Here is a 23,035-nt window from a genome sequence, read left to right as displayed (position 1 = left end):
CCTAGTTACACTTTCAAGGTTTAGAATGATTTTACTGAAAGAGCAGAAACTTCCATCGACAATTACCCATTACAAGAATTCCAAATCAGCATTTGATGAAATAGGTAACTGTGTGTTTCTTCAAGGGGCCACAAGGCTTTTTAAAATGTGTAAATGTTAGAAAGGGGGGAGAGATAGATCAATGTCCAGTGGCACCTTAAAGATGAACAGGTTTACTACAGCAGAAGCTTTCGAGGCCCAGACCGCACTTCATCAGGCACAGCAAACGGACTCTATGAATGCTTCTCCAACAACGTGTTCACCTTTCAGGTGCCACAAGGTTCTTATCAGCAGGTCTGAATCTATTCCTTTTGGACATTCTCTCTCTTCCCCTACCCCCCCCATTTATATACATTTTAAGTTGTGCACAGAATATTGCAGACAATCCCTCTTCTTTATTTGTGGTCTTTTGACCGCAGTTTAGCATTTTCATTCATTCATGTGTAGTGCCCACCTGCCAAGTGAGGGTACAACTTCATACATTTATTAACAAAGTGGTTCACATTAAGCATTTGACACAATAAACCAGCCATTCTTCAACATTCTACACACTGGTATTGTTGGAGCCAACAGACATGTCACGCTAGCAGAAATAGGTGTCAAAGGAAGCTCCTGCTTTTTCTAATTGTTTTGAGCTAGTCTTACAGGTGCAACTGGACTTTTGCATATGTTTGCGAAGAAAGCAGTCCTGCTTTGTTCAGTGGGGTGTATTCCCTATTAAGTGGGTTTAGCATTGCAGTCTCAATGTGTATACCAGGGATAGGGAGCCTGTAGCCCTCCATTAGTTGCTGGCCTATAGCTCCCATCATCTCCGACAATCGCCCACGCTGCCTGGGGCTGATGGGCGTTGCAACTCCAACACTCCCGCTGAATACCATGAGAAATGAAATAAGAACCTTAGTAATCTTTGCAGTGCAAACCTATGCATACTTGCTCAAAAGGAACTCCCACTACATTCAAACGGGGGGAGGGATACAGCAGAGAAGTGCTCACAGAATTGCAGTCCTATTAATTTTAATAGATACATTAATAGCACTCTTAATAACAACGATAGCTTGCAGGCTTCCCATAAGTGGCATCTGGTGGGCCAGAGAAGAGGATGCTGGACCAGATGGGCCACTGGCCTGATCCAGTAAAGGGCTCTTAGCAGGTTCTTAATATCAAACGGTAACAATAATAGTGATTCTCTGATGGGGAGAGTGGGTTTTGAGGGTGCAACCTCTAAGGAAAGGATAATTGTAAAAAAAAATAGAAACGGACCCTTTTCCCTCAGGTGCGGATTTCCCCCCTAGGGGTGTGTGAGGGGAAAGGGCGTTCTTATGGACACAGGTGAGGTGGGTAATCAGGGCCTGGCCTTGGCCTCACTCGTCCTACTCTGGGGCAGATGGAAGGAGAGGGAGGCTAGTGAGGGAGCGGGGGTGGCGCGGGGCAGGAGGGCCCCCCGCTCCGTTTCCATGGCGACCGAAGACGGAAGGGCCCCAGCGCCGCTTGAGACCACGAGGCCTAGCCAGCAAGAGGGGCGGAAGGAGGGTGGGGAAGAGACAGAAGAAGCGCGTTTCCATTCAGGGTTAGGAAGAGCGCGGGGAGGGGGAGTGTCGGTGGAAGGAAGACCGTTCCTATAGAGACTGTAACGGGCTGCAAGCCGCCAAGGAGAGGCGAGGAAATACCTTCGCTGCTGCAGCGGCGCCCCCTCCCTCCAACAGTAGGGCTGAGAACTTCCCCCCCCAACTCGCTGCCCTGCCCGCCATTACCATCCGTGTCCCCTCCGAGGGGCTCCGGCTGCTGTTGAGGCTCCTCCGCCGCCATCTTCCCGCTTGCAACCCTGCAGAGAAGCGCTTCCGGGTTTGACCGGAAGCACTTCCTTTCCGCCCTTTTTCTCCTCCCCTCTCCTTCCTAGCAACCGCTTTCCCCTCCCCGATGTTCGCGGTCTAATTAGAGGAGCTCCACCTTCTTCCAAACCTACCTGCCTACCTATTCTTGCCCACTGACCAAACCCACAAAAAACTGTGACGTCATCATAACAACCTGCAGCACGTGCGTGCGGCCATGATGTCATCCTGCGTGGCCAAACCTCCTGCCTCTGCCCCTCCCACCCTCTCCCAGTTCTCCACGTGAATGGAGCAAGGAATGGCTTCACAAAGCATCACTGCTGGTTGTTTATATATATAAAAAAAGACAAATCAATACACACGGATGGCTGAGTGGGTTGATTATAATTTTTTGAAATTATTTTTACTGAATTTTGATAATAAACAGCATGCGCCTCCAGTTTGTGCTTACGGAAATTACAGGCAAGGAGCCATACAGTCCACCCCAGAACACCAGGGTTCGTTAGGCCGCTGTACCTCATCCATTGAAAAAGCACATTCCCCTCACAATCCTGACAATTGCAGTTTACCCCTCACAGAAGTAGGATTCCTAACACCATTAACAAACTACAGTTCCCAGAATTCTTGGGAGGGGAGTGTGCTTTCAATGTATGATATATAGGCAGCCAAATATTTTATCTCCTGAGCAAATCCATCGAAAGAGACACCTAAGAGGCTGTGGACTGGTGTTGGTTGATTAATAAAAGTTATGGAGTCGGGATAGGAATAACAATAGGTTGTAGCCATTGCTAGCCCGACTCAGAGTAGACCCATTGGAAATAATGGTTATGACTAACTCAGGTCCCTTAATTCCAGTAGGTCTACTCTGAATATAACTTACATGCAATCCAGGATCTTTGTAACAGGAGTGGGGAACCTTTTTCACCCAAGGACCACATTGCCTCCTGGGCAACTTTCCAGGGGCTGCATGCCAATAGTGGTCAGGGCCAGAGGCAAAAGCAGGCAGAGCAGTGAATGTAAATTTGGGGCTTGTATAGTAGATTAGTTTCTACACACAAACGCCTCTCTGTCCTCCATCCAGGAAAGCAAGAGACATTCTCAGAATTCAAGGACAGTCTGGCCAGGTAAAACAGTCAAGGAGGGTGTAAAGGTGGGCCAGTAGGAGATGTGGTTGAGGAGGGTGTGTGGCCTGCAGAGAGTCCCAGGAGCCAGACAAGAGAGGCTTGGAGGGCTACATTCCCCCCCCCTTCTGGGTCTAAGATTCCCCGCCCCTGCTTTAGAAGGACACCACCACCACAAAAGTCTTACAAGAAAGCATGCAAACTCTTCTTTCGGTCTGGATTTTGGTGACCAGTCTGAAGAAGTGTTCTGGAGAACCCAAAAGTTTGCATGTTGTTTTGTGAGGTGTTCCTCCCCCCTCTCCTCCCCTCCCCATTTCATTTACGATACTGGTTAAACACTATAGCTACAGCAGCAGCAGGACGCATGACTCTCAGTATCATTGATGATGCGAGTCTCATTCTGGTGACGCAATTCCTATTGCTTGATTGGCCCTGAAAAGATAATACATGCAGGGCCTTTTCTATGGTGGCATCCCACTTATTATTAATTAGATTTCTTACTCACCATTTCTCATAGGGTTCCAGGTAGGGATATGCTAGAATTCCACCCAATTTGGATTTGGTACCAAATTTTCCATTAATTTGCTCATTCTCTTCCATTGCAGATTGGATTTTTACATAGTGATTTTCCGCATCTATTTTCAAAAATGGATTTTTTATTTTAAAAAACCGTCTCTAAAATACCAATTCTAAGAACGACAATTTTATCAATGATTTCCCTTCAAACTATAACAATATTTTCTTTTAAAATAGCAATAATAATATATATTGCAAGGGGGGAAAACAGATGGGTAAAAACAGTGGCTAACGGACAAAAAACAAACTCAAATCAATACCGGCCTGTTAGGTTGACAGAATGCTTCAGAGTTGGCACTGGGCCAATGGATCCCATCCCTAGTTCCAGGACAGGTTACCACAAATTATGGAACTATGTTCACTGGAAGGTTCTCCTAAGCACAGGGATGGGAACCTCAATCCTAGGGATTGAATGTGGCCCTCAGCATCGATGAAGAAAGAGAGCAGAGCGTGGGTAGAAACTAGCCTACTGTAAGAAGGTGAAATTTACATTTGTTGCTCCACCCACATTTGCCTCCAGCTCCACCCACCACTGACATGTGGCCCTGCAAAGGTTGTTCAGAACATGGCCCTGAGGCTGAAAAAGGCTCCCCACTCTTATCCTTGCTGCACGTGCTATCTTTTCCGTGCCAGGCTAGTACCAGTTTTAGTATATTTTGTCTTTTTTCTTCTGCCGTCCGATTCATGCTTATCACGTATTTGTTCCCATTTGAACCAACCCAAACAATCCAGTGAAAGCTGCTGTAATACATACAGATTGAGAGTAGCAGTCATTTCTCTCACCACCGTGATAAAATAAGCAAGGTTAAAACAAAAGCCCAAAGAGGTTTCATATCCTTTATTACAAAAATAATAATGAATTAAGTGTTGAACCACAAGAGAAATGGAAGGAGGACAGAAGACATACCCAACTTCAGTGCCCGAACTTAATCCTTCTATACGCTATACATTTAAAGCACTATTATTCTACTTTGAACAGTCATGAAATCCTCCCAAAGAATCCTGGGAACTCTAGTTTGCTAAGGGTGCTGGAGACGCCCTATTCCCTCACAGAGCTACAATTCCAGGAGTTCTCTCTGGAAAGACGACTTGATTGTTAAACCACTTTGGGAATGGAGCTCTGTGTGGGGAACAAGGAGGTCTCCTAACAATTCCCAGCACATTTAACAGACTACAGTTCCCAGGGTACTTGAGGGGAAGCTATGTCTGTTTAAAGTGATACAATACTGCTTTAAATGTATAGCACAGGTGGGGCCTGGTCGACAACAAATAAATACATTTCAGCATGATGCTCCCAAATGTGGCCGAACATCCAAGTACAATAGCAGGTCTTGCTGGTAACAGAAGTTGACTGTTGGCTTATCCAAAGAGGCATTTGCTTCATGGCTGCACAGAATTATTAGAAAGAGAAAGGAGGAAATAGCTTAGCAGAAAACCTTACAGAACGTTAAAGACCCCCCAGATAAAGGCAGAGTATGGTCCCTTTTGAAAAGGTAAAACGAACACTCTCCCTCTGTTGTGTTAGTTTATCTTGCCTCCCTAACAGCATTTTAGCTTTCTTCTAAGAAGTTTCAGGCAGCATACACACCACACATTTAAAGCATATTCCTTCCCCCAAAGAGTCCTGGGAACTGTAGTTTGCTAAGGGGGCCAGGAGTTGTTAGCAGACCTCTTTTCCCCTCACAGAGCTACCATTCCTAGAGTGGTTTAGCAATCAATCCCTCTTCCCAGGGAACTCTGGGAATGGTAGCTGTAAGGGGAAAAGAGGTCTGCTAACAACTCTTAGCAAACTACAGTTCCCAGGACTCTTTAGGAGGAAGTCATGACTGTCACTCTAAAGCGATACAATAGTGCTTTAATCATATGGTGCAGATAGGGCCTAAGTGGAAAAACAGTAACTGGCTAAGGTCACCCAGTGAGATTCATGGCCAAGTGGAGATTTGAACTATGGTTGCCAGGTCAGAAGCATCCCAAACCCTGAGATTTCAGGGGCGGGCCTTAGTGATGTCACAGGGGTGGGCCCAAGTGATGTCATTAAGCAAGATACATTAAGCATCAACCACAGTTGCTTGGAGCATACAATTCAAACAAAAACATTTCTCTGATTGGAAATTAAAAATGTTTAGCTAAAAGATGGAGACTGGGTAGGGAACATTTAATCTAGTCTACTTGTTTCTGGGAAGATGGGTTTAAGTGCCCTCAGGCCAGGCCAGTCACCAGAAGGCCATTGTAGGAAGAAAGGAGTGTAGTGTCACGGAGGTGTCAGATGGGAGCACTCAAAGAGTAAAGATGGATGCTCCTGAAGGCTGCAATTCTAAACACATTTACTAAGCCCCATAGAACTCGATAGGACTTACTTCTGAGTAGATATGGTTTGGATTGTGCTGTTGGTAAAGCTTGACTAGGGATCCTTTGCAAAGATATCCATATCCAAGCAGGCTTGGCAAGCCCCTGCCTGGAATGCCCTACCCCTACCTTTTAACATGGCTGCTCCAAACTTCTTTATAGATTTGACCCTTCACTTCAGAAAGTTTTGAGAAATGAGTAAGAGTAAGAAGATATTCTACCATTTCCTGCCTAATCTGTGGGCTGCTACAAACTCACTTTGACAGTCCACCCAATTCCAGGGAGTAATAATTGACAGAGAGAAAACACACATGGTTTGGTCTACCTCACAGGCAGCAAGCAGATTGGCAACATCAACAACAATTGCAGCCACACTTCCCAGTACGTGAATTCTCTTTTCCTACTATTGGGCAAGAAACAAACCGTCATGCAACCAACAAGGTGCATCATCAGTGGGTTTAAGGGGGTTGAGCTGAATGCCTGGAACCACTGTTGTTGCTTCTATGGATGTAAGGAAGTTTGGTTAAAGGTAAATGAAATGCAAATAGAAAAAAAACAAAAGACAGTGATGATTTCCTAAATGCTATACCTACCACAACAAAATTCCTATGAGTAAGGCAGAACACTCAGCATCCCACAACCAGTCAGAATTCCTAACCAAAAATCAAAACTAAAAAAAATCCTAGCAGCTAGTCAGCCAAGGTGACAGAAATCCCCATGCTAACTCAGGGGCTGCAATTAGTGCAGAATGCTGTGGCACGATTGCTGACATGAGCGAGACCCTGTCAGCACATAATATCTGTGCTCTGAAATTTGCACTGGTTGCTGAATTGGTACCAGGCCAAGTTCAAGGTGTGCTTTCCATGTTACAGGTGCCACACAGTACTTGTTCTGCTCTTGTAAGAAATAAGTCCTTTAGTGTGGCCGTACCTATGCTTTGCAACTCCCTGCCTATTGACATTAAGCAGACACCTTCATTGTACTCTTTTCAGCACCTGCTAAAAACATTTTTGTTTAGGCAGGTCTACCCAGGCATGTAGAAGCTATTGTGTTTTTTATCTGTTTTTAGCTCATTGTTGGTTTTATTATTTTGCATGTTTTTAAATATCTGTCTAACTGGTTTTGCCAATAATTTTATTGTTTTAATTCCTTCTGTAAACTTCTTTGAGATTTTTTACAATAAAGATGTTGTAAATAAAATACATAAATAAATGTTGGGAGCCACTGTGGCCTTTGGGTCTCTTTCTACTTTTAGGAACAAAGGAATCTGTCTTACACCTACTCAGGCCATTTGGTGCCATCTAGCTCAGTACTGATGACATGGACTAGCGCTGGCTCTCCAGGATTCCAGGCAATAATCTTTTCCAGTAATTGAATTTTGGACCTTTGCATGCAAAGCATATGCCCTACCACTGAGCCACAGCCCTTCCACTTATTCAAAAAGAATATATTTTAAGATCGTTATTTTCAATTCACTAATGAATGCACATCATATTTAGGGCAGATGCACACCATTCATTTAAGCACATTCAACACACATTTGAAATACATTAATGACAACACCGAATCATGGGAACTGTAGTTTGTTAAGGGTGGTGGGAACTATAAGTGTGAGGGGGAAATTACACTTCCCAGGATTCCTTAGGGGAAGTCATGTGCTTTAAATGAAAAAATATTTATATAAACATAACTGTCAAAGATGTTTATTATTTACACAACCTGTAAAGATATTTGTAGTGCAAGCCTATGTTTGTTTACTCAGAAGCAAGTGCCAATGTATTCAATGGGGCTTACTCAAATAGGGAAGCATGCACAGAACTGCAATCTTAAGTGATAAGAAACTTCACTCACCCATCCCAAAATTCAGAATCATGCTACTTTAAGCTGTTTTGCAACTGTTTATACTTGTTTTAATGGTTATTGGATTTTAAAGGGATTTATTTCTTGTTGTTAGCTGCCTTGGTTTCCAGTCACCAACCCTAGCTCACAGGGTTGTTGGGAAGCCCCCACCCCCCCCCAAAATAGTTGGCCGTTGCAGAACATTTTTTAAAAAAACAATCAGTATTAGTTTCCTACATAATAAAAGCAGTGATACCTATGTAAGCCCTGCCTAATTAAAAATAAGATTGGAGGGGGAGAGACAGATTTACAACACAAACACAATTCTTTGCTATGTTCACTCAAAAATCCCATTAATTTACAGCACAATCCTAACCATGTCTACTCAAAAGTAAGTCCTATTGAATTCAATGGGGTTTACTCTGGGTATGTGGGATTAGCACTGCAGCTTTATTCCCAGAAACGGAAGTAATGGATTAAAGCTTCATATTGGGAAGATTTTCAAAACCCTGCCCTCTTCAACAGCCCAGGAAAATTTAATCTCGTTTGACTTCTGCACACAAGAGAGAAAAGGAATGAAAACTATATACTTGCTCAATTTATGAAAGAACAGTTTTAAGGCCTTGCAATGTGGTCTTGGTACTGCCTGGAGGTCAACACTTACTGGCTACAAACCTGAAAGGATGGGGTTAGAGCAGCCAGCTACGAGCTTATTTAACAGACATTGCGGAGGCGGCAGCTGACGTTTTGGTGTATATCTCGAAAACCAGACCACTTAGAAACTTGATTTTTTAAAATGAAAGCTGAGAGTCTGTAGATTAAGGTGACTTAAGGAGACCCGGAGAGGACCCCAAAAATCCAAAGTCTCCAGGTGAAAACTGGATGCCTGGCAACCCTATTTTGAAAATCCTACTCCTACACACTGGACCACTGGACCATACTGCCTAATCACTACACCATACTGCCTTTATGTTAAACAGAAGAGGCTTCAGCCTCGCCTTCTTGAGCACCTCTCGCCTCACATATCTGCAATATATTGTTAATCGCAGAGTTTTAAAAGGTGTGCAAGTTAACAACTGGCCTAGAGGTTGCAATACGTAGCTGCTGCTGGCACAATCCTCCAGTTTTATGGGAGATAACCCACACATCTGCTCAATATCTTCCATGTTGCAAAAAGTATGAAGCCCCATTTTTCCTCCATAAAACAGATAAGAATGCTTTTTTTATAAAAAAATACAATTCTAACAACGTTCAAATCTGCGTTAATTGGTTTTGCAACAGATCGGCACCATCATTAGCACTCATTAATTTGCTTATTCACAGCTAACTTGAAGCCCTCCAGAATGTTTCCTTCCCATATTAACCAGGAGGTCAGATGAGATTAATGCAGAGTTACCTGTAATTAGTAAACATTTATTCAGATGGTAAAAGGTAAACGCTTGACAATTCCCCCTCCCCCTCTGCAAATTGTGTATTTTAATTGGTTGTTCTATGATTTCTTTGAAGCGACGCTTGGATGGAAACAGAAGTGAAATTTAAAAAACACACAAATATAGAATTTAAGTGCTGTTAAGGCCAAATACGTATTTATCTGCATTAGATCATTCTGAAAAATTAAAAAAACCATATCTTGCCACATTAGCATTGCAGCAAAAGTGTAACAAAAAAAAATTCAGGGCAGGGGAGGAATCTTTAGAAGGGCAGTTAGAAAAACTTGACATTTCAAGACACAGATCAGTTACTCCATAGGCATAGAGCAATTTAAAACTGAGAAAAGCCAAAGTACTCGTTTGCAGCAGCAAGCAAAGTATACATGAGATCAGAAGGAACGTACTTCCACAAATAAAGAGCAAATCCCGGCATTCAAAAAAGAAACAGCTTCACCATTAGAAGCTTGCATATGACTTCAGATCTACTGAGCTGGGGGTGGGGATTCTCCAGTGGGCCTCATTAGGGTCACCGGACCTCCCCATTTGGGTTACCTAAGGGGCAGGTAAAGACACAGCTGGACTGAAAGGAGGTTTGCAAAGCCCCATGCACAGGGCTTTGCAAGCCCCAATAATCATCTGACCGTTGGGGCTTGCAAAGCTCTGCGTCCTGGTAACTAAGCCAAATGCAGTCAATTGTTTCAAGTCACGTCCACACTCAGTGGAGGGGAGGCTGATCCATTAGGGCAAGTGAGGAACTGCCCCACTAATCTCAGTTCTGCCCTCCCCCCACACACTTCTGCCTGCCTTCTTTTTTGCATCCAACTAGGGGGTGGCTCTGCCTGGCAGCTGCCTCCATCCTCAGTCTCAGTGTTGCCCTTGCAGAACTCAGCAGGGAGGAGGAAGAGGGACAAGACTAGAATTAGTTGGCTCCTTGGCCTGTCATTGGCTCTGGCTCCACCTACTGTTGGGCTCCCTGCCTTCCGCCCTACCAGTCCCATTGGGCCCCAGCCACCATTGTCCACACTATACATTTAAAGCACATGTAAAGCACCTGAGTTCCCCCAAAGAATCCTGGGAACTGAAGTGTACTTCCACATAGCACTACAATTCCCAGCACCTTTAACAAACAACAGTTCCCAGGATTATTTGGGGGAAATCAGGTGCTTTCACTGTGCTGTGTGGATGTGACCTCAATGTTTCACTTTATGTATTTATGCTGGTTTTAATTTGTAAACTGCCTTGTGACCGTTCGTTAAAGGGCAGTAAAGAAAGAAAGGGAAGAAAATCCACCAGCCGCATATCATGGCTTACCACAGGTCTGAGGAACCTTAGGCCTCACGGAAGTTGTTGGACTACAACTCCCATCCTCCCTGACCATTGGCCATTCTAGCTGGGGCTGATGGAAAATGAAGTACACCACCACCTAGAGGGCTGCTGCTTCCTCAACCCTGGCCTAGCTGGCGCTTGACAACCCCCCCCCCAAAAGAAATAACAGCAACACAAATTAGATGTCCTCAATAGCTCTACACAAACTCAATGAAAGTATTTGAGGGGTAATTTGAGATAAATCTTTGGCTGCCCCAAACCATACATCAGCACAATCAGGAAGTTGTCACCACTGAGATGCCCCAAGATCCTGTCAAGCCCAGTGGTTCGTTTAGGCACACGTCACTCTCCAGCAGGCAGCCTCCATGCCTGTATAAAAGAACCCAAGTTTTGCCAGCAGTGAGCTATTGCTTCAGAATGAGAGTTGTCAGCAGATGTTTCTACGGCTCTGGCAATATCTGAAAAGCCAAGTGACACAAGAACTTCCATCCCAATACATACCCCAACAGGCCCTATTAACGTATGAAGAGCAGCCCTGGATCAGGCCAGTGGCACATCTAGCCTAGCATCCTGTTCTCACAGTGGCCAATCAGATGCCTTTTATGGGAAGCCCGCATGCAGGACCTGAACACAGGAGCACCTTCCCCTCCTGAAGTTTCCAGCCACTGATATACAGAATCCTTATCCTCCATGAATTTGACTAATCCTCTTTTAAATCCATCAAATTTGCAGCCATCGCTGCTTCTTATGGGAGCGAATTCCATACTTTGCCATGCATTGTGTGAAGCAGGGCTGTGGAATCGGTACGCCAAACCTTCGACTCTTGACTCCTCTATTTTTCTACTGTTCGACTCCGACTCCACCTCAAATTGCTTCCAACTCCACAGCCCTGGAAAAGGCTGTAAATGTCTTTTTAAATTGGAAGCTCTCGTAGGAGCATTTTTATCGCTGCCTGAATATGCGCTGATCTTGGCATCACAGCATTTGTCTTCATCTGGGTCCTGTGTCATACACTGACACACAAAATGCTTTCCATCCTGAGTTATGGTGAAATGCTCAACTACAGCTGACTTCACGGGAAGCTTCTTTGACATTTTGAATTTATATTTTTAAAAATTTGTCAGTCAAAATTTATTTTGAAGCCGGAGTCGGAACATTTCTACCAACTCCGACTCCACCCAAAATTGCTTCCGACTCTGACACCACAACTCCGACTCCACAGCCCTGGTGTGAAGAATTTTCTTTTGTCTTTCCTGAATCTGCCAACATCTGGCTTCATTGGAAGTCCACGAGTTCTAGCATTATGAAAAACTGGCATTTCTGCTTAAAAACCCCAAATCTTAATTCACCCTAAAACTGTGAAGTAGAACTGCCCACCCCATACACACACACAGTGTCTCGGTGAGCATAAAAACATGCCTCTGTCATTTCAGACGTGAGAAGAGGCCCACCTCGGCAAAGCCTCAATTTTCATATCCAGGATCGCTTTAATGAGCCTCAACTCTTTCGCGTTTACCCGCTGCTGAAACCTCTTTACTGCTTGATTGCATTCACTTCACTCTGCAACAGACTGTCCTACACAGATTTCAAAGCCAAAACTGTTTGTTCTTTTTGGTTAAAAATATATTTGGGGGCGGGAAACAGTTGCCCGACAGCATTTTATCAACTGTTCAAAACATACTTTGGCAGCTGCAGTGAGAGAAGCGGCAGGCTGCGCACTGCACATCGGCACCTTAGTGCTCATGTATGTGCATTTCGGTACATACCCACTAACAGAAAAGACACACCCTTTCCTCCTTAAGAGTTGGCTTCTAGAGGCCCAAGGGAGGAAACTGACCCTTAGAGGGTTTCAATGCCAGTAATTTTGTTATTGCATTTATATGGCATCTCCATGAAGCTAAGGGTGGGGTACATGACGAGCTCCCACAAGAGGCAGCAATGCCCCCACCCCAACCTGGATGGCTTTAAAAGGGGATTAGACAAATTCATGGAGGAAAAGGCTATCAATGGCTACTAGCCATGATGGCTGTGATCTGCTGTATGTTTCTGAATACCAGTTGCTGGAAACAGCAGGAGGGGAGAGCGCTCTTGCGCCAGGAGGCTCTTATGTTCTAGATTAGAGCCTGACACTGATTTTATGTCTTCTGTGTTAAATTTTACCTTTGTAGTCCCTTTAGTACCAATCCATATATATATGTATATATGTCTGTGTGTGTGTGTGTATGTGTGTATATATATGTTGTATTTTATGTATTTCGATTGTATTTTATGTATTTTAATGTTTTTGCGATTTTACTGCTTACAATTTTATTATGTACATGTCTGATTTTATTTTTGTAAGCCGCCTTGAGTGCCCTATTATAGGGTAGAAGGGCGGGATGGAAATATTTTAAATAAATAAATAAAAATTAATAGATTATCCTCACAATAGCCCTGTGAGGTAGGCTAGGCAGAGAAACAGCAACTAGCCCAAGGCCACCCAGTGGATTTCCTGGCTGAGTGGGGATTTGAACCAGGTCCTCATATGACATTCTAACCCAGGCCTTTTTTCAGCCCAAGGGCCGCATTCCCTCCTGGGCGATCTCCTAAGGGCCACATTCCAGTGATGGGTGGAGCAACCAATATAAATGTTAGCTTTGTGCAATAGGCTAGCTTCTCTCTGTCCTCTGTCTAGGCAAGCAAAAGACATAAACAGAGTTCACGGACATATTACAGCCAGGCAAGAACATAAGAAGCCGCCTTATACAGAGTCATACCGTTGGCCCATCTAGCTCAGTACACTGATAAGCAGCGGCTCTCCAGCTCTTCAATCAGGAGGCATTTCCAGCCCTACCTGGAGATGCCGGGGATTGAACCTGGGACCTTCTGCATGCAAGGCAGATGCTCTATCCACGGAGCTAGAGCCCTGTTCCCAATGCCCAGCATCAAGTTCAAACATGGTATGTTGAAGTTAAGCCAGCCTGCTCAGTGCCTGGATGGGCGACTGTCTGAAAACCACATGTATGGATCACATCCACAACATCCATTTAAAGCACTTTTATGTCACAAGTCATGGCTTTCCCCAAAGAATCCTGGGAACCGTAGTCTGTTAAGGGTGCTAGGAACTGTAGCTCTAAATCCTTAACAAACTACAGCTTGAGCTATGGCCCTTTCCCTTTATCCACGCCTTTGACATTTCCCAGAGGACTGGAAGGGAAGACTCACCAAAGGACTGGAAGAAGACTCAGCCTTGGCTGGCCGACGTGGGCTTCCTCCCTCGGAAACAGTCTACTTTGGGAGGGACAGGCCTGCCCATATAGAATCCAAGGGGTTCCCGCCTCTTGGGCAGGGGACAGTACACTCCCAGTCTCTCTTCTATGGTCCTCTTCTCTTGCAGGCTCCTCAGAGGGGTCTGGACTGCTCGAAGACCATCCGGGCTGTCATGAACTGAACCATTACTGTCACTGTGTGCAGTGTTGGCTCCCAAAATGGCATCCTTGAGAAGGTGGCACAGCAGAAGGAAACAAAAAACAAACAGGAGTGAGCATTTAGCCCAGGGGTGGGCCACCTTAGGCCCAAAGGCCAAATGTGGCCCTCCACGCCTCTTTAGCTGGCCCTCGGAACTCTCCCCTAGCTCACAATCACTCCCTAGCCCAGCTTCACATCCTCCTTGAGTGTTTTTGCTGGCTGGACACTGATCGTGCTCGCCTGGATTGAAGAGAAAGGGGGTGGGCGGGAGAGAGAGAACTAGCCTACTGCACAAAGGGAAAACTTACATTAGTTGCCCCAGCCACTTCAATCTCTGGCCCTGTCCAGAACTGGCATGTGGCCCCCGGAAGGTTGCTTAGAAGGGAATGAGGCCCTTGGGCTGAAAAAGGCAACCCACGTCTGATTTAGCTGCCGGCCTTTCCTCTAATTGGGGCAAGCAACAGCAGTGCTATATGCAAATACTGATACGGGGAAGTCACTAGCCCAGGATATTATTCAGAACAAGGGAACTGGACTTCCTGGAGTGTTCCTCCACCCTGGGTCCCCAGATGTTGCTGGCTGGACTACAACTCCCATCATTCACGGTCATTGGGCTAAGCTGGCTGGGGATGATGGGAGTTTTAGCCCAACAACATCTGGCAGGCAGCAGTAATAGGACTTTTGCTGGCTGGGAGGCGAATACCATCTTTAGGCTCCACAGCCCTTCTTTACTACACCTGCTCCTGCACCTGGAGAACTGCAGCCTGCTGAGGATCCAGAAGGATTAGCCAGCCAGCCAGCTCACCCTGCCCTGGAGGAACTTTGCCACAGCTAAAGCTGCTTCCAAGGTGAAGCTTGTTGTGTGGGTTCTCAGTTGTGGATGGCAGCTGCATTTGTGGGGAGACCAGAAATGCAACTCAGGAATGTAGAAAGTGTGATTTATGGTGTGCCTGGGTTGGGTGTTGTTGTTGTTGTTTTTGTTATTTAATACTTTCATTGATTTATTGTATTGTATAACAATGTGCATTTACTGTGATTTTAATGTATTTTTATCAGTATGATTCCATTCGCCGCTTTTGCAGGGCCTTGGCCACAAAGCGGTATAGAAATAAATCGATCATGATTTGGGGACCCAAGGGTGAAGAACGTGGAAGGTACCAGATGAGACACGAGCTAGCCAGGCCATTGCACTACGATCATCAGGAGGAGAGCTACTCACCATCTTGATTCCTGGGCCAGGCGTCTGTGACCGCTCTCTTGTTGCTTGGAAGAGACGGGAAGGAGTGGAAGTCAGGCTTTCCAAAAGAGAAGGAAGTTTTCCAAACATTTACTATGCTAGGCCAAAAGAAAAACACCATTGCAGTTATCACCTTGTTATAAAAGAGTGAGCGAGTTCTTTTGCAAGACCCAGAAGGGACAAAAAATATGCTAAGGGGGCACCAGCAGGTCACATGCTAATGCCAGGAATACTCCTACCTACAGGAGAGCCCTATTGGATCCGGCCAATGGCCCACCTAGTCCAGCACCTCAGTCTGTGTCCGGTCAGAGGCCTATGGCAGGGACAGACAGAGAACCAAATGTGGCCCTCTAGGTCTCTCTAGTTGGCCCACAGGACTCTCCTCAAATGACTCCTCTTCTTCCCAGGCCACATACCTCACTGGCTCCTCTCCACACCATCCCTGAATGTTTTTTTGCTAAAATGTGTCCTTGAATGCTGACAGTGCTTTTTGATGGCCTGAACAAAGGCTAGAGAGGAATGTGCAAATGTGAAGAAACTAGTCTATTGTGCAAAGGTAAAATGTATATCCATTGCTCCAAGCACTTTGGCCCCACTTACAACTGGCATGTGGCCCCCAGAATGGCATGTGGCCCTCAGGATGAAAAAGCTTTCCTACTTCTGATCTATGTGCAGGACCTGACTACAATAGCACTCGTCTCACTGTGCTATACTTCCTACCACACTATACTACTATTAAAGAGACTAAATCCCAGGGATAGGGTCTGAGAAGCATGCAATCTAGCGGTCTTGCTAATGCAAAGCTGGTCTGCGTGTTGATAGAACCTGGATGCAAGACTGCCTAGAAATCCCACATATGCTGCCTTGAGCTGCATCATGGAGCCACGTTGAGGTTTTATTACAATCAAGCACTATATAAACAAAAACCTAACATGCAATGAATCATAATACCAAGCTGCTTAATAGACAGGTGACCCACTAAAGCAAAGGTTGTGTTCCTTTAACCAGAGAATGTCGCAGAACAATGCAACAACACCCCCTGCTGCCAATTAAAGGCAATGCACTTTCAAAGCCGGTTAATTGATCCTAATATGCAGGGAACTCAAAACTCGTTTTCAGCTAAAAAGCAACGACCTCTAAAAGGTTTGCAGTGCAGAGCATTGCAGAATCATTTAAGATTTCCAAGTAAGAGAGAATACTCTGCCAACATAAAAACTACCTTCACCAATTTCCTTAAAACTGTTTAAAAAAGAAATGAGGGGGGCAGAGAACCCCGTTACATCACTGCTGATTAACTTTCTGAAGAGAAGATGCATTAGTCTCAAGGCACCTTAGAGATGAGCAGATTACAATTATACGTTTGCTGATCACCTTCAGCAGTGTAGTGGCAAATTCAGAAGTGCAGGGTCCCTTCATGATAGTAACAGCCACGCCCCTCCCATCCTTCCCCCCCCCCGCTAGGTTGAGAATGAGATTCTTGTCAATGCCTTCTCCCACAATAACAGACCTCCCTAGGAGCCAATCAACATGAAAGAGGAGTGTTAACTACTAAGAAGAGTCTTCTCAGTGGCTGACTCACCACCTTTCACTGTTGGCTCCAATCAGCAAGGACAAGGAAGCATGTTAGAAGGCCCTTCTCCGTGGCTAACACATTCCCCTTTCATGTGGATTGCCTCGGATGCTGGAAAGGGACCCTGCTCCCAAAAAAGTAAAGGGTCTAAAACCCTGTGAGACCCTGTACAACTACACCCCGATCACCTTTCAGTATAGTGTTTTTCTAAGGCAGCCTATAGTAGCAGGGTGGGGGTGGAATCAGCTAAAATACATATAATTTTATAACAATACACCATGCAATAATAAGCAAAAAAAAAAAAATCACAATTTCCATTTCAGGAAACCAGCTCAGAGGGAGACTAAAGGCTCCATTCTAATCCAATTTATTTAGGAGTAAGTCCCATTGTTAATCAGTGCATCTTATATACAGTCAGGATTGCAGCCTAAAAGTCAGATATGCCTCCATAAAGACTATTATCCACTTACATAAAACTCCCTTAGAAACCACACTGCTTGAATAGTTTGCTGGAAAATGATACCTAAAGAAAAAAAGGCACTTGTATAAGTAGTATTTAAGAGCAATACCCTGCTCACCCCACCCAATCAGATTCAGACTGCTGTTAGCCTGGCCAATAGGAATGAAGCCAGCCTAACTTTTCATTTGATTATTGCTTCTCATGGGAGGAGTCTGATAGGGAGGGACTATAGTTTGTAAAGGGCGTTGAGAGCTTTTAGGAGACCCCTATTCACTCTCATGAAGCTTCAATTCCCAGAGTGGTTTAATGATCAATACCTCTTCCTAGGGAACAAAGGGGTGTGTCTCCTAACAGCCCCTTCACAAACTAATTTCCCAGAATTCTTTGGGAGGAAGCTATGTCTGTTTAAACGGGTATGGTATTACTTTATATAGTGCAGATGGGGTCTGTTATTTGCCATTAGGAGGTGGTTGTTTCCATAAATAAATAATAAAATCCACCTTATCCTACCCTTCAGCTCGGCGAATCTTCATAATTTGGAAGGTGTTTTTAGATCGAAGCTAATGTATTACTTTAGAATATTGAGTTTTAGTTGACATTTTGGTGTGCTTTACATTTATACTCACTTATGTATGTTAATTATTTTAGTGTTATATTGTTATACTTTTTATTATGTATTGTCATTTCATGACTGCATTTAGCCTGGGTACGTATATATGTCAACCGCTTTGAGCAGAGATGTATTTGAGCACAACCAACCCCTCTTTGGAAATTGTAGCTCTGTGAAGGGAACAGGAATCTAACAGCACCCTTAATAAACTACACTTCCCAGTATTCTTTAGGGAAAGCCATGACTGTTTAAAGTGGTATAACACTGCTTTAAATATATAGTGAGGATATTGGTGATAATTGTTACCCATAATTACTTGAATAATAAATAATGTGTGTTTATTGCTGTTGAATTACTGACATTTTAAAAACAAGAAAAATAAGTAGAAATCAAAGGGCTTTGAACCCTCTGGGGCAGCCTTTCCCAACCAGTGTGCCTCCAGATGTCGTTGGACCACAACTCCCATCTTTCCTGACCATTGGCAATGCTGGCTGAGGCTGATGGGAGTTGTGGTCCAACAACATCTGGAGGCACACTAGTTGGGAAAGGCTTCTCTGGGGGGTGGCAGTAGTAGAAATGGCACAGAAATGGAAGCTTGGCTGAGGTCCTCAAAAGAAACACACAAATAAATGTGTGACAACCCTTGTTGCAGGATTTAGGACTTTCAAAGTGTGTTTCCTGCCTACAGTTAACTAAAGAAAAAAAAAGGACACAAGTACAGGTCTTTAATGTGATTTATTGTAACAGAATTTAAGTCTCTGGAGTGCTGTCCTCTTGAACTACATCCTCTAGGGTGGCTGGGAAGCAGCAGAGAATCTATTTCAGGACCCTGGTCTTCATGGAGGGTGGGCATGAGAGAGAACCCTTCCCTGGAATGCAGGAATGGCATGCATCTGGGGAGGGAGTTGCTCCTACGCTTCAAGGCTGATTTTGGTCCACTCCTTCCTTCTTATTCTCTGCTCTTGTAGTGTTCCAGGTTCGCCAGGATCCAGCCTGATGGGACCAAGAATACAACGAAGAAGGTGGTCATGCCAATGGCTGCCTCCTGTTCAAGAGAAGTCAAAAAGCAGGAATACTCAGCCCGGATACCTGAGGAAGAGAGGGGATCAGCAAGCAAACTCCCCTGGGTCAAACCTAATCCTGTAAATGCACATTTCAATGAACCATCACAGCTGAAGCCACTTCAGGTCACATCATCACCCCGTTACCTTTATTTTATATTATATTATATCAGGGTTCATGCATTCAGCTGTTCATGAGACACCACCGAGAGCTGGCACAGAGCCTCAGCTAAACACGGGACAAAAAAAATTACTGGATTACTTGGTAGCCTCATAAAGCTATCCATAAACGGCTCCTGTAAAAACTCTCTGGCATATGCATTACGCACACATTCCCATCAGAAGCCACCTGGTCACACCACCCATCCTTTAGGTGCCCAGATATTCACAATCCCCTATATTGCAGTCCATAAGGTGTGCTTGTCCCAGATTTCACATCTCACCCACTCCAATCCCTTGACCAACTTCACATCCTTCTTAGCACCAACTTGTTACCTATTGGGCCACCCAATTAATGCCAACCAAACACCCCTCAATGACTAATCTTCAGTTTAAAAGCTTGCTTTCCCCCACCATGTTTAGTACTTCTTTGACTCAATTGTTACAAGAGAAAGAAAAAAAATATTAAATGATCCACCAAGACCCTCAGCAAATTTCAAATGATCTGTGGAAAAAAGTTTGAGAACCACCATTATATACCAATACGAACACATTGAACTCAGTCCTGTAGCCAACCAGCAGTGAGCGCAGATGTTTTGAGCACAGCTGTAATATGCTGACAGATTCTCACTCTTGTCATCAATCGTGTTGCAGCTTTGTGTACTAACTGCAGCTTCCAAATGAACTGCAAGGGAAGCCCCATGTAGAGTGCATTACAGTAGTCTAGTCTGAACCATTAAGTACATAGAAAGTTGCCTTACACTGAGTCAGGTGATTGGTCCATCAAGCTCAACAACAGGGTTGCAGGCTGGGAGTCTCTCTCAGCTCTACCTGGAGATGCTGAGGATTGAACCTGGGACCTTCTCCATGCAAGGCAGATGCTCTACTAGTGAGCCACAGCTCTTCCATTGTAGTAGTAATAATAATAATTAATAATACCACCCTTCGTTTAATCCAGGGTTTCTTAACTTGCAGTCCATGGACCCCTAGAGAGCCCATGGTGGGCTCCAGGGATCCATGAAATGCGACCACACACACGCACAAAATCAATACCCAATGCAATAAAATAAACTTCATTTATTTATGGGGGTCCATAGCTTTCGTCAGCTTTTCAAAGGCACCCATGCCCCCAAGTAAAGGTTAAGAACCAGTGCAAGTTTAATTATTTCATAACTAACCATCCACCACCCCTCAGAAAAACAGATATAGAATCCCCACTGCTTAATAATGAGCCCTCAAGGGATCTACACTCAAGACGCCCAACATCACTCTTCCCTCCTCCCCTGCACACAAAATTCTTGCTCCCGTTGCATATCAGAGTCACCAAGTCCCTGCTCTAGTATTTTGTCTTAGCTAAGGATACGAAGGCACAGAAAAATTCGGGGGAAAATGGGTTTTCCCCTATTTTTTAGGGGGGGGAAACCAGAAAAAAAATCAGAATCCCACAAAAACCAGTTTTTCTACCTTCCCATCTCTACTCCTAGCTGCATCCCCCGCACTCCGTGTTCAATCCTTCCCACTGTCTCCCACTCACCCCCTTTAACCCTCTCTCCTTCCATGATTTATTAAATTTATATCCCACCCTTGCTCCTAGAAGGAGCCCAGGGCGGCAACCAAAAACACTAAAAACATCCTCAAAAAACATCCTCAAAACAAAAGCATCCTTAAAACACCCCTTTTAACATAAAAAGCTTTAAAAACACATTACTTATTGCTATAACTTTATTAAATTTGTATCCCGCCCAAAGCGGCAAACAAAAACACTAAAAACAGTCTAAAACATCATAAAAACAGAGTTTTCAAATATATTAAGACAAAACGTCTTTAAAAACATTAAATATCCAAAAAATAATAATTCCAACAGAGACGCAGATTGGGACGAGATCTCTACTTAAAAGGCTTGTCTTCCTCCCTTCTTACCATCGGCCCCAAAGGATCTTTGGGGGGGCTGGAAGCAATGCCCCTGGCGGGGCGGGCAGCCAGACTGGCCGGCCTCAACCCTCTCCTCAGCAACTGCGCCAACATGACACCAACGGAGGATGCAACCTTCCACTCCTCTCCTTTGACCAAGCGGTAACAAGATGGCGGCTGACCATAGAGTTCCCAAGAAGCTTGGACTTCCGTTACAAATAAGCTCCGCAGCCGCCATTGGCCCAACTGGACGATATTATAGAGAGGAGGAAAATGGAATGGCACTTCCGCTAAGGGAAGCGGGAAAACCGCCATTTTAGGCATGTGGTGCCGATCTATCCCTTGACACCTCTATGGCGAACTCCCCCCCCCCCCACACACAGGGCGTTGGAATCTGGAAAATCAACCGTTTTAGACCTGAAGTGGCATAGGGACAAGGATGTCGTTCTAGCCCTCTACACCTCTATAGTGAAATGGTTCCATACACACACCCCTCAGCATCTTAACGACTGCGTTGGCATTGCATCCTCTTGCAGCCAAGACAGAGAGGGCAGAAGTGGAAGAGGGTGGCTTCAAAAAAGGGCAGCCGGAAAGGCAAAGCCAGTTAACTACAAGCGGTCCCAAGAGCTAAGAATTAGAGGCTTTCTAACGCCTGTTTAGCAGATCCTCTTAGGTGGTGGCTCCCTTCTCTGTTATCCCACAGTCCGCTAGGGTCCTTTAAACCCCGTCTGTATTCAGTACTTGCGACTTCTCTACCTCATATCCCTAAAAACGCTTAATTGCACATTTGTATTTATTTTCTTACATACATATCCCACCTTTCTTCTGACAAGGAGCCCAAGCCATAGTTAAGTGGTGGTAGAGTAGCTGCTTTGTATGCAGAAAGTCCCAGGTTCAACTCCTGGTATTTCCAGCTAGGGTGGGGAGAGACACCCCCCCCCAGCAAAAATCCTGCAGAGCTGCTGCCCTTCAGTGTAGACAGTCCTGAGCCAGATGGTCATTCATTCATTGGTGGTCACTTGTGACCGAGTAAGATTGGCTTCCAGGGTAAAGTCTTGAACAGTGGGTCCGTAAGTGACTGTGGAGGCCAATTTTGGATCCACACAGCCTCCCACAGTGAGGACATAGGTTTACAGATGGAAGATGGTCGCGATGAGGATTTCTTTGACATGCCTTCCACTTAGCTCGTTTGTCCCGTTCGCCCTATATTCGTGCTTCTTCAAAGTCCACAGCACCTTTGATAATGGCCAACCTCCAATTGGGACGCTCATGGGCCAAGGCTTCCCAGTTCTCGATGCTTGTTACATTTTTTTAGATTAGCTTTGAGAACATCTTTAAACCTCTTTTGCTGTCCACCGATATTCCATTTTCCATCCTTAAGCTGGGAGTAAAGTAGCTGCTTTGGAAGATGGTGATCAGGCATTCGAACAACATGGCTGGTCCAACGAAGTTGATGTTGGAGGATCGTTTCAACACTGGTGGTCTTTGCCAGATGGCACAATGGTTTCCCTTGAAAGCAACCTTTTATTTAGAACCATAAGGACAGAACTCTATTTTTAAGGGAAGGACCAAGAGCACGAGCTTTGCTTGCAGAAGGTCCCCCGGCCTCTTCAAGTAGGGCTGGGAAAGACCTCTACCTAAAACCCTGGTGAACAACTGCCAGTCAGGGTAGACAATATTGAGGTAGATAGATGATGGTCTGACTTGGTATACGACAGCTTCCTATACTCCTCTGTACATGTGGGTCCCAGGCCTATCTAATCTGCTGAAAACCTTTCTATGTCACCAGGTGTACGCAGGCAATTGAGACAATATATTTCTACTATAGTAAATTGATTTCTGATTTTAAATTTTATGTAGTTTATTCTATGTTTATACACATTGTAAGCTACTTTGAGATATATTTTTAAATGAACAATGCTATATAACTATTTTATAAATAAATATAAATTGCTTTGTGAGGTCTGCCTGAAAAGCAGTAAATAGATGTTTTAAATAAATAAATAAATATGGGCAGCCTGTGCAAGCTTTTAAGCACCAGAGTTATGTGCTAACAGTAGTCTATGCCAACAGT

At 44.6% G+C, this 23,035-nt stretch overlaps 2 protein-coding genes across 5 annotated transcripts in view; both read right to left on the bottom strand.

The window, feature by feature from the left end:
* The window catches only part of OTUB1 (OTU deubiquitinase, ubiquitin aldehyde binding 1), a 28,806-nt gene extending 13,551 nt beyond the window's left edge, over positions 1–15,255 (bottom strand). The window contains exon 1 of one of the 2 annotated variants that reach the window (XM_061606934.1): positions 15,173–15,255. Coding sequence is in view for 1 of the 2 variants with exons in the window: in XM_061606933.1 (XP_061462917.1) it covers positions 1,791–1,845 (55 nt within the window). In the remaining variant the exon portion in view is untranslated. Of the gene's footprint in view, positions 1–1,790; positions 1,962–15,172 lie in introns of those variants that run through there. The other variant, XM_061606933.1, reaches the window with a different exon arrangement.
* A 3,291-nt stretch (positions 15,256–18,546) lies between these two features.
* Positions 18,547–21,279, bottom strand: LOC133374713 (uncharacterized). Of its 3 annotated transcripts, none has more exons than XM_061605903.1 (2): positions 20,971–21,279; positions 18,547–18,875 (listed from the first exon to the last, which is right to left on the bottom strand). In XM_061605903.1, the coding sequence occupies exons 1-2, from the start codon at positions 21,274–21,276 to the stop codon at positions 18,780–18,782; spliced, it is 402 nt and encodes a 133-aa protein (XP_061461887.1). In that variant the 5' UTR covers positions 21,277–21,279; the 3' UTR covers positions 18,547–18,779. The 3 variants fall into 3 exon arrangements, with proteins under 3 accessions (XP_061461887.1, XP_061461888.1, XP_061461889.1); XM_061605904.1 differs by having other exon boundaries at positions 18,547–18,823; XM_061605905.1 differs by having other exon boundaries at positions 18,547–18,919; positions 20,971–21,214.
* Between the last annotated feature and the right edge of the window lie 1,756 nt (positions 21,280–23,035).

This window comes from Rhineura floridana, chromosome 22, assembly GCF_030035675.1.
Source record: "Rhineura floridana isolate rRhiFlo1 chromosome 22, rRhiFlo1.hap2, whole genome shotgun sequence".
NCBI lineage: Eukaryota > Metazoa > Chordata > Lepidosauria > Squamata > Rhineuridae > Rhineura > Rhineura floridana.
Note: the sequence above shows the minus strand (reverse complement) of the source record. Positions and strands in the feature narration are given on the sequence as shown.